General features: G+C 44.1%; 1 protein-coding gene and 1 long non-coding RNA gene across 4 annotated transcripts in view; one reads left to right on the top strand and one right to left on the bottom strand.

Moving 5' to 3' along the window:
• Positions 1-11,382, bottom strand: part of PATL1 (PAT1 homolog 1, processing body mRNA decay factor) — a 32,463-nt gene extending 21,081 nt beyond the window's left edge. Inside the window, exons 1-5 of the mRNA XM_025915675.2 lie at positions 11,166-11,382; positions 9,153-9,264; positions 1,548-1,765; positions 1,176-1,256; positions 353-547 (exon numbers count right to left, since the gene is read on the bottom strand). Coding sequence (XP_025771460.1) covers positions 353-547; positions 1,176-1,256; positions 1,548-1,765; positions 9,153-9,264; positions 11,166-11,180 — 621 coding nt within the window. The 5' untranslated portion in view covers positions 11,181-11,382. The remainder of the gene's footprint in view (positions 1-352; positions 548-1,175; positions 1,257-1,547; positions 1,766-9,152; positions 9,265-11,165) is intronic.
• LOC147576441 (uncharacterized) overlaps positions 11,233-15,637 on the top strand; it is a 34,552-nt gene continuing 30,147 nt past the window's right edge. For 2 of the 3 annotated variants that reach the window (XR_015240804.1, XR_015240803.1), the window contains exon 1: positions 11,233-13,010. This is a non-coding gene — a long non-coding RNA (uncharacterized LOC147576441). The remainder of the gene's footprint in view (positions 13,011-15,637) is intronic. The other variant, XR_015240805.1, reaches the window with a different exon arrangement.

The raw sequence follows: 15,637 nt of genomic DNA, 5'->3' as shown, positions 1-15,637 counted from the left end.
ATCTTAAAGGTAAAAAGGGATGTGGACAATGCTGTGTGTTCCCACTCCCCCCAGCTTTCAGTTACCTCTCTGCCAATGTTTTGGGCAGCCAGCAAAACACTCTGAAAAGGATATAGATGCTAAATGTGCTTAACTACCCTTTTTCTCCCCCACTTAATAGGCAGCAGCACCAGGAAAGGGCATTAGGGAATGTGTCTCTTGTTTGTACTAACTTCTCCTCTAATTGACTACTTCTCTTTCTACTCTAATGCCTACCCCAAACGTCCACCCTCCTCCCGGCATCGCCATTTTCCCAAATAATTTTGCCCAGATTCCCAATATCCTGGGCTGAGTGCCTGTTAATGAGAGGTACCTGTTGGCTGAAGCTGGGTACAGCCATCTGCTTAGGTGGGGTGCCTATGGGGACGGCTCTAACAGGAGGGCTCCCGATGACAGGTGACGTGGACCGCCGCGGCAAAGCACGCTCAGAAAGGTCCCGATCATCTTCTGGGCCCTGTGGGGGCCTCTGAGGCAGGGCATATTCTAATACAGACACTGTAGGCATTTCCTAATTAAGGAAATAGTTAAAAAAAAAAAAAAAAAGCGAGAGAGAGAAGAGAAAATTAGCTCATAGCCAACTTAAAATGTTTTAATAATCCATACAGACGCCAAAAACATCTTGAGAAATTATTTTTAAGTTTGATTTCTATTTCACATCCAGTAACATTCACTCTTTGGTATACAGTCAGTCCTCTGAATTTTGAGAAATGCACGGAGTCATGGATATACCACAATCACAAAGCACAGTAGTTTTGTCACCCCCAAACTTCTGTTGTATTGTCCCTTAGTTGATCCCTCCCAACACCCCCAACCACTGGCAAACACTGATCTGTTCTCCATCCCCACAGTTTTGCCTAGAAATGACTGAAGTAATCGAATCGTAAGCTAACAAATTTGAGTTCTAATGGCTCCCTTTCAACCTTTTCAAACTAAAGCACGGTAAAGTGAGCACAGCCACGGAGGCTGAGAAGTGTATGATCAACAGGGACAGCTCCGAGTGCTAGGTTGAGTAATCAGCATCATAACGGCACAGGACACACATCTGTACGTTGTTTCGGTAAGGAAAGGGTGACAACAGGAGCCAACCTGGAATCTGCGGATGCTAGGAATTTGTGTAAAGAGAAAACGCTTAATACCTGAGTTAGCAGTGGTCCTCGGATTCGCCTCAGAACTTCAGATCCATCCCAGATGCTGGAATTGAGACTCCCTGGTTGGGGCTAACAAAAAAGGAAAACACATACACAAAGTCTGGAATGGTGTGGGCTTTCTGGGCATGTAACTGCTTTTGGTGAACAAGGTCCCAAGAGAGTCTCAACTGCTTGAGGATACGAAATCACAGCGTTCCAGAATATACATTATTCCCTACCTTCGACTGCTACGATCAGGAACTACGTTACCAATTTTTAAGGTACAGGTAAGTCTCTTGGGATGAAACAATATGGCAAAGCTCAATACTTCACCTCAATCGCCAGTCTGCTATAGTTCTCAAATCACAGTAGCTTACTCACTTGCAGGACTGGTCTGGTCTGCACTGCCCTCATGATAGCTGGATCTTCTAGCTCATTCTCAATCACCATCTTACTGAGCCTTTCTGCCAGATTCTCCTCATGGTCACCCAGCAAGTCCATCTCATCCCTTTCTCCATTGCCCGTTTGTTCATTAACTGCCGCTGGGAGCTTCTCTTCCAGTTCAGCCAGGCGCTCATGTGCTTCCTGCCAGTCATCATCTAGAAGGAAATCGTTAGGAAGAAACACAGTTCGTATTGGGACTAAAAAGTTTCATGAAATTCTTCTGGGAACCAAATGAACAATCCTAACTTCAGAAGACAGTAAATGTCCACTTAGAGACATGAACTACGGTTTAAACTGAGAGGTACATGAGAGTGGGCTTTTCACTAAGGACAAATAACGTCATACCAGCAACAAAGTTGGAGCACTTAGAGTAATAGTTGAATACGTTATCAATGGCATCCAAACTCTATTCCGAAAACAATTTCTAAACTGGTGATAGGGATGTACATGACATCCTGCTGGTTTTGACATTCTATGACGTTTTGGGCAAAAAAGGAAAGTTAAAACTCACTGCATTAGCCTATGCTTTCTTTTAGGTTATAACTGCCATCCTCTTTACAAGCTCTCAAATCCATTCATTTCGTTCAATTAATATTCATTGAGCACCTATCAATGCGGTTAAGTACGGTTTTAGGCACATGGGACAGATCGGTGTATAAAAACAAAGACCCAGCCCTCCTGCAGCACTCCTTCAGGGAGGGAAGAGACAGAACAGACAATAAATGTATCGATTAAGTACATTCAACACTATATCAGAAAATGAAGCCCTGTAGGAGTGTAGAGGAAAAGCAGCAGTTTGAAAACATTAAAGAGGGTAGTCACAGGTACCTGTCATTGTGAGAGTGACGAGTGAGCAAAGATTCAAGAGTAAGGTAGTTAGCCATATGGATAGCTGGGAGAAGAGTGTTCCAGACAGAGGGACAGTCCGTAGGAAGGACTTAAGATGACTGATGATTCTGAGAGACAGCAAGGACTGCGTCTGGATTAGAATGATCAAGGGGAAAGAGCTGAGAGGAAAAAAATGAGGCCAGATAGGCAGCAGGAGGGAGCTCCTTCTGGGCCTTTTGGGCCACTCCAGGGGGGACCCTGGAGGTTTTGATGTGGCTTGACTTTTTGAAAGAAATACTCTGGCTGCTGTACTGAGAACACATCGGGGATTTGGGGGGTGGGCGGGGAAAGGAGCGGAAACATTGGAAGCCTGGAGGCCTGCCAGGTGACTAGTGCACACGTCAGGGCAAAGGTGATGGTGACTTGGACCTGGGTCCCGTCCTCTTCCATTTTAACAACGTCTCTGCTATTCCTGGACACTATACAGTCTGTGGCACTGGCACTAGGTTTTCTTCTCTTTTTATGCTGACACAGCATTATTTTTGAGTCCTGCTGCAGCACAGACACAAATTTTCAGAACCCTTCACCAGCTTCTCTATAAACTAGACCGTTTCCATCACTCGGTCTCCAATGCTCCTCAACCTCATCCCTCCATTCTGCTTCCACCGTAAAAGCTCTATTCACTATTATGCTCTTTTCAGTATTAAAATTCAGGTTACCTTTCCCCTCCTCATGGAAGCTTTCCCTAAACAATCTTTTCGTTTCAATGCTGCCTTCACCTCATCTAAACATGGAAGACTTTCAAACACAAAAAACTCACGTATTCATATATATCTTCTTACTTTAGTTTTTGTTTTTATGTCCCATAAAATTCAACAGAAAGGGTAACAGGTAATTCTTTTTATAACTAACATTAGAAACACAGAATTCTGCAAGTGTCCTCCATGGCAATCCTTCCACATGACTTTTCTTTACACCTCATTAAAAGAAAGAGGGAAGGAAGAACTAAAGGCACTATAACAAGAAAAAACAAAGGTGCCCGATATACAATAAGGGTATAATAAATGGTAGCCACTTAAAAAAAAAAAAAAATCTAGTTAGATTTACTGATAATTTTCTGAGGGGCTCATGTTAAAATTATCTTTTTTTCCCCTCTGCTTACAAAGAAAATACATGTTTATTAAAAAATTTAAACATTGGGGCGCCTGGGTCATTGGGATGCCTGGATGGCTCAGTCAGTTAAGCGTCTGACTTCGGCTCAGGTCATGATGTTGCGGTCTATGAGTTCGAGCCTCACATCGGGATCTGGGTTGACAGTTCAGAGCCTGGAGCCTGCTTCAGATTCTGTGTCTCCCCCTCTCTCTGCCCCTCCCCACTCACGCTCTGTTTCTCTCTCTCTCAAAAATGAATAAAGATCTAAAGTAAATAAATAATTGAAACATCACACAAATCTGTTACTTTATTATAGAGTTCCCCAGAACTCTACAGGTACCTTAAGTTTTTTAGATGCAAACTATAAAGTTTAACTTGTTTCTTTGTATTTTTTTATTAAAAATTTGTTTTAATGTTTATTTATTTTTGAGATAGAGACAGAGAGAGAGAGAGAGAGACAGAGCATGAGCAGGGGAGGGGCAGAGAGAGAGGGAGACACAGAATCCAAAGCAGGCTCCAAGCACTAAGCTGTCAGCACAGAGACCAACACGGGGCCCAAACTCACAAGCCATGAGATCACGACCGGGGCCAAAGTTGGATGCTTAACGGACTGAGCCACCCAGGTGCCCCTTGTTTCTTTGTATTTAAGCAATACATCCTGTACAGCTTTTCATGCACACACACATGTATATGACTACTGATAATATTAGCTCATTCTTTTTAACACCTGTATAAGATTCTATTCTATTGATATACTAATTTAATTGATTGCTTGCTGATGGAAATTTGGATTGTTTGCAAATTTTCAATGTAACGATTAACACTGTAATGAGTGTTACACAGGTCTTAATATCTTAGTATATGTGCTGCTGAAGGGGGCACCACAGATCTTAACATCTTACGCAAATATTTACTAAGTAGGCAGCAAAGTCCCTTGTAAGGTCAGATTATAAACATTTAAAATTTGCTATTTTTATTACATAACAATGCATCACCTAACACTAAGTGATGCAAAAAGCAAGGGAAGGGAGACTTTCAGATGTACAATTTGGTATGATCAGAACCACTGTCTAGTCTTCGAGCACTGTGGTATATCTGAATGTACTATTTGTGGTAAAGAAAAAAATTCACTTTAGATGAAAATTATAGTATTATCAGTTACCCAGAAAAATATTCTTAAAGATGAATGTAATTAAAAATCAGTTGCGACATTAATATTTGTGTCATCTTTGCTAAGGAAGAGTAAGCTGAGCAAGTTTTTAAAGGATTGTTTTTTGCAATGTTACTAACTTAGGGATGCCAAAAGATGAGGACCCTATGCAATCCTCAGTTGGGGGATTTTTTTTAACATTTACCTCCCCAGTTTAAGAAGCTAATTTGTTAGCAGACAGATCCTAATGCAGAAGAATTCTAACTTGAGTTGTTTTCATTCACCACCTCCCATACTCATGTTTACTAGGATTACCAGATCCTACCAAAGACAAACAGTGTATTTGTCCTTAATAATACATTTTAAAAGCACTGGTTAAATAGCCATATTCTATGAGAATGGCTTTGTTGTGAATGGACTGTCACTGTTTCAAACATGTAAATAAAGAAATCTACGCAGCAGAATACTGTCATCTTTATTTTGGATCTTCCTTGCTCTTGTGAAAAGTCATGTGAAGCAATATGTCAAGAGATCACATGCCCTTACTAGAAGAGGATACCTCACTCATATCTTTTTCAAATGACCTAAAAATAAAGTTACGTATATATGCCAACACTTGACCTCAATCCACAATGATCAAAATCATAAAGGCTAGGCAAAAGAATACCAGAGAAATGAAGAAAAAAGAAGTTATCTGTTTTCTGTTAACTAATCTATACCCAGATGTGGGTTACTGAATTCTGGGCTGCCGTCTGTCTCTGGAATATTTTTGAATAAAAACAAAATGAAAAGGAAATACAGGTGAGTTAATGTCAAGGCAACTTAAGTCCCTAAAGATTTTAACAGCTATCAATTAAAGGGAAGTGGAAAGAATGGGGAGCCTTTCCAAGTAGAGGCAGGAGATTCCCAAAGATTCCTCACCAACTTTATTTTTTTAATTTTTTTTTTCAACGTTTATTTATTTTGGGGACAGAGAGAGACAGAGCATGAACGGGGGAGGGGCAGAGAGAGAGGGAGACACAGAATCGGAAACAGGCTCCAGGCTCTGAGCCATCAGCCCAGAGCCTGACGCGGGGCTCGAACTCCCGGACCGCGAGATCGTGACCTGGCTGAAGTCGGACACTTAACCGACTGCGCCACCCAGGCGCCCCATCCTCACCAACTTTAAACATAACTGGTAGTTTACACTGATTGCATTTATAGTTACCTAACCTCTCTCACACTTTGCTTCCTCATTTGTTCGAATGAACAAGGTTCTTGTGAGGATTAATAATATATATATATATATATATATATATATATATATATATATATATATATATACAACATTTATAGTGGTGCCCAGCAGACAATAAGTACTTTGTAAGTGTCAACTTTTATTTTTAGAGGATGAGTTAAGATTACTGTGGCCATTTACTGCTTTAAGATGATGTAAATATTTTTCCATGCAGAAGACAAGCACTAGTTTCTTAAGGAAAGGTGACATCACAGCATTTGCAGCCAGTGACTTAAAATAACTACTGTACTAACAAGTATCATTCAAGACACTCACTCCTTGAGTTAAAAACCATCAACCCATAACATGTCAGAGGTCTGACATTTTACCTCCTGGTTTAAATTCTTAAATTTTTTTTCTTAATTTTTATTTAGTTTTGAGTGAGACAGAGAGAAGGAGAGAGGGGGAGAGAGATTGATTGATTGAGACAGAACGTGAACAGGGGAGGGGCAGAGAGAAAGAGACATAGAATCCATAACAGGCTGCAGGCTCTGAGCTGTCAGTACAGAGCCCCATGCAGGGCTCGAACCACTAGCAGTGAGATCATGACCTGAGCCAAAGTTGGATGCTTAACCGACTGAGCCACCCAGGTGCCCCTCCTAGTTTAAATTCTTTATACCACCTGTACAAGTGTATTAAACAAATCACAGGTTGACTTAGCAATTTTTTAAAATAAATCTGTGTAATATTTATATCAAGGTATCATAAAGAATTATGATTTTAACTTTAATACAAATATATCATACTCCTAAAGGAGAGGGCTCATATTTGGAAATCTCTTTTTCTAATGTTTATTTTGAGACACAGAGAGAGCGAGCGAGCACGCATGGATGCAAGCAGGGGAGGGGCGAAGAGAGACAATCCCAAGCAGGCTCCGTGCCATCAGCACAGAGCCTGATGGGGGAGGTTCGCACTCACAAATTGTTGGATCATGACCTGGGCCGAAGTCAACAGTCAGATGCTAAACTGACTGGGCCACCCAAGCACCCCTAGAAATCTCTTCTCCATTATAAACTTTGATGAACAAGGAAAGTCTTTCTTAATCACTTATGCCCTCAGGTACAAACTGGGCTAACCATATGCTGCTATTTCACTGCCTTTACTTTTTACTACCTGTTCTTTTACTGTGTAACCCTAGGGGCTTTTTCAACATGTGTGTGCTTTTCTTTTTTTCCATCATACAAAATACAGTTCTGCACACTCCAATGTCCTTTTAAGGAAACATTTCCCTCAACTTGTGAGGAACGGAGAAGCAGAAAAAGATTGCCCACAGCACGCTGGAAGTCAACGAGAAGAGGCAAGATTATTTCTCTTCTGTCCGGGTTCAAAACTGAGGGCTTATTACTATGCTGTTTCATCTTAATGTAACATCTGTCAGTCAATTCCATCAACTTCATTTAACAGTGACGAATTTGCTGAAAAATGGTAACAATCAGTACAATACTTTAAGAGAAAAGGAGTTCCAGAAACAAGCACACAATGCTTGTAACTTCTATTGTGTTCTATAGGTTATACACTAAAGGAACTTCCAAATCAATTTGCAATTCACATCAGTTCATTTGCAATTCTATCCTACCTCTCTTCTTAGGTGATCTCCATGGAGAGAGAACAGCATCTTTGACATTGTCCTTCTCTTGGCCGATCTCATCTCCTAAACTATGGCTATAATCCAAATGGTCTTTGGTTTCCTTCTGTAATCTGTCTTGCTTCTACCTTAGACACTTCTCTTGCTGCTCCTGATAGTGGCAGTTGTATATCTCTACTGAATTCTGTAAGCCTCGACTAACGAGCAAACTCTGTTATTTTTGCCAGTTAATTCAACATAGTCTAAGTTTTAATCAACTCAAGCTACTTAGGTCACTGCAGAATGAGTCACCATTATCACACCTCTAAGATCTCTTATTTGTTTTTGATATTCAACATTTTAAGATTAGTCACTATTGCATAATTTCCTCTTGCTACTTAAGTTTGAACAATGTTTGTTGCATAGACAGAAATGCTGATTCCAAAGAAATCACATATAGTTACACATCCCAACAGAAACACTGTTATTGCTACTTTTCAACACCAACAGTTAAAGTAAAAATATTTGCACTCTTACCTATTTATTTTTTTTAAAGTATATTTTATTAGTACACTTGTTCTAGGATCTCTAATTCTCAAACTTTATCATATAAGCTTGCTCCCTAAGTCTCCCATTTTAGTAATTATAACTCTGAGCTATGTTACGTTTAGTTTGGCTCTTTAGTTTTTTACCCTTTTCCAATTCCTAGAATATATGTTCATATCCAGGGATGAGAAAATTTCATCTGTGCACAGCACTTTTCTAACTTATGAAGACTTCCTATCACCACAATTCTTGGAATAAAATGCTTCCTATTTTACTGAAGATACTATAAGGCAATAGCAGGGTCATGCAATATACCACTGGTTAATTGAATTTCATTGTATTTATTTTTTAAAGTTTATTTCTTTATTCTGAGAGGGAGAGCAGGCATGGGAGGGGCAGAAAGAAAGGGGGGGAAGGATAGGGAGAAGAGAGAGGGGGAGGAGGGGGAGCGGGAGAGAGAGAGAGAGAGAGAGAGAGAGAGAAAATCCCAAGCAGGCTCCACACTGCCAGCACAGAGACTGATGCAGGGCTTGAACCCACAAAACGTGAGATCATGACCTGAGCTGAAATCAAGAGTTGGACGCCTAACTGCTGAGCCACCCAGGAGCCCCATGAATTTTAAAACATACACACTCAAGTCCAAGTTTTCTCTTAGTTAACTGGTTTTCCAAAAGTTACATGTTCCACAAATAAAAATTTCCTTCTTCTAGGATTATTTTAAATCTTCAGAAAATGCCTACTTGTCTAACCATTTGCATTCCTTTTAGTATCCAACCTACAGCTACAGGTAATGTAGCCGGAAGGGAAAGGGCTCAGAGAACATCTGGTTTTATATATGAGGAAAAAAAAGAGGCCCAGGGAGTGGGGTAGGTGCTTCCAGTGAGGACTGAACTATTCTGAGACCAAGAATACAATATTTTGCCCAATTTGTGAAGGCAGTTACTCCTACTAAGATAAAGCACTTAAAAGAGAACATTTGAAAAGAGCAAGAGACCAAGATGACATTCTAAGAACACTGTCACTTACCAACTGCACCTGACCCAAACGTATCATCATTGAATTGATCAATCTCTTCATCTTCCTCTCCCAAGCCCTGAAAGGCATCTTCATCTTCGTCCAGAGGACAATCCTCTAAAGACTAAAAAGAGAAGAGATTAACTATTCATGAAATTCACACTCATGAGTAACAATGTGAAAAAGTCATTGAAAAAAAATGTTCATTTTATCTTCCCCATCATCAGAATAGCTTCATTATGACCTCTTGTAGAGACACCATTTTTTCTATGCCCGATTTCCTTGACATTGGAAGATGTCAGCATCTTCTTTCAGTTTCTCTTGGCCCAAACACTCCGTTTCTCCATCAAGAATCTAGTAATGGTATTTCTTCGCATAACTAAGGAGTTAGGCCCCCAACTTTCTTCACATCACTGGTTAGAGTAGTAATGACCGCTGAAGATGCACACTTTATTATTATTTTGCTTGAGTTTTAGAAATATTTTTCAACATTAAGTATCAGGTTTCCCATATTCACGTCAAATTTGCAACCATATTTCATTATGCCCTTTTAAGGTTTTCTGTTCATTTTCCATCCTGTTTTCTGTAGGCCCAAACTCTGGTGATCAAACAGAAAGCTAAATTTTCAACCCCAATCAGGAGAACTCTGGAAAAGCTGTGATACGGTGAGTTCAAGTTCTGGCTCCATTCGTACAAGTGGTGCAAACTTGGGCAAGTCATATTCTAGTTAACGCAGTACAGACCTCTAAAGTACCTATTGTGTCTCAGGCTCTGTGTTAGGCTCTAGGTGGTAACAAAGGGACAACACCTCAGTGAGGATAAAATGGGGCAGAGATTTGGCAAAGACCCTGGACTGCTCCACAGTGCTAGATATTCCCACAACCACGTAGGTCCGTTCCCTTTTAAATATTCCCCCCTCCGCTACCGTTTTCAACGGACTTATTTTCCAAGTTTTCTTTTCTTTTGGCAACTCTGCCTCCTGCATCTCAGCATCTCTCTCCATGTTTACATCAAGTCAGTTCATCTTGAACCCTTCCTATTGTGTATGTGTCCCCCAATGTCCAAAGACTCAGGATCACAGCACCACCTATCAACAGGCAGGTCTGTGACATACCTTGCCAGGCTACTTCTTCGCTAGGCTGTCCCCGAAGGAAAGGTTAGGCCAAAGGGCCATTCCACCCATCTTAAGCCCTCCCAAGCTTACACAAAGCAGGCATACAACTGCCTCCACGTCACAAGCAACTCCCAGCTGCACGCCCTTCAAAATCACAAAGATCCACTTAGCCAAATCACTGCTTTTTTCAATTGTAGAGGCTCTCAGGGATCACCTAGAGCAGCCCTTTCAGTCTACAAATCTAGAAACTTTATGTCCAGAGACTGGGAGTTGCTCAAGGTCATACAGTGAGTTAGCGGTCGGGTTAGACTGTCGCTAACTTGACTGTCGCTACATTCCCGGGATGGTCACCAAACCCACGTCTCCCCCCACTCGCCCAGAAGGAACTTCTGCTGGACACGCCCCCTCCCAACTCGGGGAGCCCTCTTTGGTAAACAGTCTTCGGCCCCAGAAAAGGGCAAGTCCGGGCACCCCCTGACCCGCTGGTTGCCAGTGCGCACGGGTATGTAACTGGAGGGGAGGTGGTTCCGGGTCCAGGGCGGGAAACGTGTTTCTAGGCTTTCCCGGGAGACTCTTCCTCAAGCCGGTGGGTGCGACGCTCTCCCCTCCGCGGCTCCTCCCGGGGTGGGGGTTGGGGAATGGTCTGGATACGGTACTTAACGGGCCCTCGCCACCCCAAAACAGAGGCCAACTCTCCCGGCGGCAACTGATAGGACAGTCCCGCCCCCTGGAGCCTGCTCACCACCCTCGGATTAAACCCGCGACCCCAGGCCCCAAGCGCTCTACTCGGTCCCGGCGGTCCCGCCGCCAGCCCCCTCCTCCTCCAGGGGCGCGGGACTGACGCGCGGGGGTGAGAGACGAAAAGGGGCGCAGGAGGGAGGGAGGGGTTACTTCCGGTCGCAAGAGCTCACCTCGTAGCGGAACATTCTTGGGGAGGGGGGGAGGGAGCGGGGAGGGGAGTGGGGGAGGGAGGGAAGAGGCGCTGACTCGCCGGGCTCCTCCGCGCGCGGGTCCTCCACCGGCTCGCGACCCCTGGCCGCCGCCGTACGCCGGAGCGTGCGTGGGAACGTGCACAGGCGCGCCTCGGGGAGGCCGGCCGCCCCGCTCGGCGCCCGGCGCGGCGGCTGCGCGGGGACAGATTTGGCGTCCCGCTTCCTAGTCTCAGCGGCGGGAAGGAGGTCCCGTGGAGAGCGACTGCGCACGCGCCGCCCGTCGGGGGCTTCCTCGCGAGCCGGGCTCGCAGCTCCGCCCCCGGCTGCTTTCCGCCCGCCCCGCGCTCAGGTCCGAGTCACGAGTTTTCCGTCACCGACGGGGCGGAGAAAACCCCTGTGATTGTCACAGGATATGGCTTTGAAGAGTCCCCGGTTTAGCCCGAGCTGGGAGAAATGGAGGTTCCCGGGCTGTTTTTCTAACGACCAGCACGATCTTCGGGGCTAGGGTGGGGCGGGCGGTCCTCGCGATATGCCCTGTGCGCGGAGCGGAGGGGGAAAAGACCGAAAAGCCCGGGTCATCGAAGGGGGCTGAATTCGTCGCTGCTTTGAGGGCCCCGTCACCCGCTGCCTCCACAGCAGGTCAGGGCTGTGATTTATGAGTCTCGAGGTGATGACGGCGGCCGGTTTTTAAAAAGCGAAGGCATGTACCGGGAGGTTGAACCGGGGTGATATTTTTAGGCGCCAGGCGCCCCGGGCACGTGGAACGGGGGAGCCAGAAAGGGCAGCGGGGCCGTGGGTAGCAAGGTCACCGGGGCCGAGGAGCGCCAGCCCGGCTGCGCCGCCGAAGGACACCACCTCCTGCGCGGATCGAGCCCAAAAAGGAGTTTTGTCCAGATCATAAGCCGCGACACCCTGGTTCCCGGAGTCTGGTGGCTTGCCGCCTCTGCTGGCACCGCCCGGGCCCTGTCGGTCCGCCCGTTGACCCGTTGAGCTCGCGGAACTCTCTCGTTTCCCGTAAGGACTAAACTTGAACCGCGAAGAATTAATCCCTGTGCATTCCGCAACTCCTTTCTCCGCGTGTCTGAAAATGCAGCCTCGCCTAAGGAATGGCATACGGTCAATTAATTCCTCACTTGTTAGGGTGATTGGATTAATCAGAACCTGAGTCCTGGACGCTTTGGATTTGGAGACAAGAAGCTCTGGGTGGGAATCGGTGCTTTGTCACTCACTGGCTATCAGATTTAGGGCAAGTTACCTAAACATCTTTGAGCCTTAATTTCTTTGTAAAATGGGTTTAATGATACCTACCCCACTCGATAGTGGTTCAATGGCATGGTGATGTTAATGCTACTGATAATGATTGAAATCTGTCTGGCACTCTGCTAGGTGCCATGTATGGATTATCTCGTTAAATCCTTCCTATGCCAACCCCATGAGGTATTTATTATTAATTATTATTATTATTTTGTCTATCTTACAGGTGAGGAACTTGAGGATTAGAGATGTTAAATAATTTGCCCCAAATCACCCAATGGCAAGTGGCAAAGCTGGCAGCTGGGGTCTCTCTGATTCCAAAAACCCAGTGTCTGAATCACCGTGATAATTTAACAAAAGCAAATGCTTACATGGGCCAGGCCTGAACCTTAAGGAAGAGGAGCAGAGGGAGGATAGGATGATAAGTGGGTTTCAAGCACACACTGAACATTGCTACAACACAGTACTAGGTAACAGCAAGTCTTAACGGTGACCAAAAGGAATTGGTACTATATAGACCAGGGGTTGGAAATGACTCTCTTGGCTGAACCAGGCCAGTTATCTACTGTTGTAAGTAAAGTTTTGTTGGAATACTCACTTTCATTTATTTACATACTGTCTTTGGTTGCTTTAGGGCAACAAAGGTGGAGATGAGTACTTACAGTGGAGACCCATTTGGCCCGCAAAGCCTGCACGGTTTACTAACTGGCTCTTTCCGGAAAACGTTGGCTGATCCTTGATGATGCAGATCATGTTTTCTGATCATTATGTTAGAAATCAGACATCAAGGGGCACCGGGGTGGCTCAGCTGGTTAAGCACCTGACTCGATTTACGCGCAGGTCAGGATCTCACAGTTTCCATTTCATGAGTTCAAGCCCCCACATGGGCTCTGCGCTGACAGCGTTGAGCTTGCTTGAGATTGTCCCTCTTTCTCTGCCTCGCCCATGCCCACATTCTCTCGGTCTCTTTCAAAATAAATAAACTTGAAAAAAGATCAGACGTTAAAAATAATACACCTCGGGGCACGTGGGTGGCTCAGTCGGTTAAACATCTGACTCTTGATTTCGGTTCAGGTCATGATCTCACGGTTCTTGAATTCGAGCCCGCATGGGGCTCTGTGCTGACAGTGCAGAGCCTGCTTAGGATCCTCGCTCTCTCTCAAAATAAATAGACTCAAAAAAATTAAAAATATACCTCTAATTCATTCACTACTTAAAATATGACAAGCAGAAAATATTTAGAACTTAATGATAAACATATAGCTTATCATGACTTTCAGGATATAGCTAAAGCAGTTTATATAAGAAAGTAGGAAAGCCTGAATATAAATGAATCGGGTAAGCTCAAAGAAAGTAGAAAAATAAGCAGTAATTAAAGAAACAGAAGACAAGGTGTCACTGAGATGATCACCAAAATTACCCATTTTTTCCCCCTCACATAACACCTATTTGTGAGGGGGATTAATGAGAGTTCCTTTAAGGGAATAATGCACTTTTTTTAGTTGTGTAATCCATTATTTTTTTAAATAAAAAATTGTTTTAATGTTTTTATTTTTGAGAGAGAGAGAGAGAATATGAGTGGGGGGGGGCGGGCAGAAAGAGAGGGAGACAGAATTTGAAGCTGGCTCCAGGGTCTGAGCCATCAGCAAGAGCCCAATGTGGGGCTCGAACTCCCAAATTGTGACATCATGAGCTGAAATTGGACACTTAACTGGCTGAGCCACCCAGGTGCCCCTAGATCCATTGTTAAGATGGGAGGGGTACAAGTTCCTTTCACAAGTGATTCTTCAGAAATAAGGTGTGATGCCTCTAGAGAGTATCCCATAAGTGGATGAAAGAGAAGTCTCTCTTGCATGCTAGGTGGGTACAAGAGGCTTTTGACAGGAGAGAGGACATCAATTAGACAAAGCCACAGAGTTTTCTTTAGCATTGTCTGTCCTCTCTCCAAAAGCTACAAATGACCCATTGTGGTATTTATAGGGTCTATATATTCTTTTTAAAAAAAAAAATGGCAAAACAAAGTTTACTCTCTTGTGAGACTAGTTTTAGATGGTTTCAATTTTCATTAAGTAACGCGCAACTCTAAATCAGTGGTTCTCCACGTCCCGAAGAGGGCTTGTTAAAAAACGCCGACTGCTGGGCCTCATCCCCAAAGTTTCTGATCCAGTAGGTCTGAAGTAGGACTGGAGAATTTATAGCAAGTTCCCAGGTGATGCTGATGCCACTGGTTCTACTTTGAGAACCATGGCTTTAAGACATTAAACCTGAGTGCTTGGAAAATGTCTCGTAGAGAAGGAGAAAGTCATGGGCTGCCCAGAGGGTCATTGTTCATGTAGCCCACAAACTTGCAGTACTATATTCCTTCTGGAGTGTTAGGAGAGAATCTGTTTACTGTTTTCAGCTTCTAGACGTTGTTTGCATTCCTTGGCTTGTTGCCTGTCTTCCGTTTTCAAAGCTGGCAGCCGAGCGTCTTTCAGACTCTCCCTCACACCCTCTCCGTTTGTTGTTACGTTTTTCTCTCCCACCCTTCTGCTTCCCTCTTACAAAGACTCCATGATAACAGTGGGGGCACCTGGATAATCCAGGATAATGTCCCCATCTGCAAAATCCCCTTTACCGCATAAAGTCAGATTCACAGGTTCTGGGCATCAGGACATGGACATCTCAGGGGGAGATGGGGCATTTTACAGCCTACCCCATGTGGTATGTGTGAACCATTGGAGTTATCTAAAATGGTTTTGGGGTAGCATAATGAGAAAACATTAAAATTTAAGTATGTCATATACTGCTGAAAGGTGAAAAATAGGAAGTTTCACTAGGTGAGAGCATGAAAGATCATTAAAAGAAGTATCAAGAGTGAGAGAGAAAGCGCAGGCCCACCCTCCTGCCGTGGGTCCCCCCCCCCCCCCCGTGGCAGTCGGGGCGGGGGGCGGGGGACAGCTTAATGCTGACCAGGTCTTGACACTAAGGATGTGTTGTAGGCATATCCATCAGGTATTAGTAGTGATTGGCTGTCATGTAGAGATGGGGAAATATGGTAGTGTTCTGGGGTAGACCATGGCATTGGAAGATAAAAGCAGAAAGTCCGTTTTCTTGCACATTTGTCTGTTACTGAAGTGCTAAGAGATGTGAGCTTACAGTTGCTTCCATCGTTTTCTTTTGATTCTTTGAGTATTGCAGGCCAGGGACGGGGGCAC

The sequence above is a fragment of the Puma concolor genome, chromosome D1, assembly GCF_028749965.1.
Source record: "Puma concolor isolate L17-30 chromosome D1, mPumCon1.1.hap2, whole genome shotgun sequence".
Lineage (NCBI taxonomy): Eukaryota > Metazoa > Chordata > Mammalia > Carnivora > Felidae > Puma > Puma concolor.
This window is presented reverse-complemented; position numbering and strand designations above follow the sequence as displayed.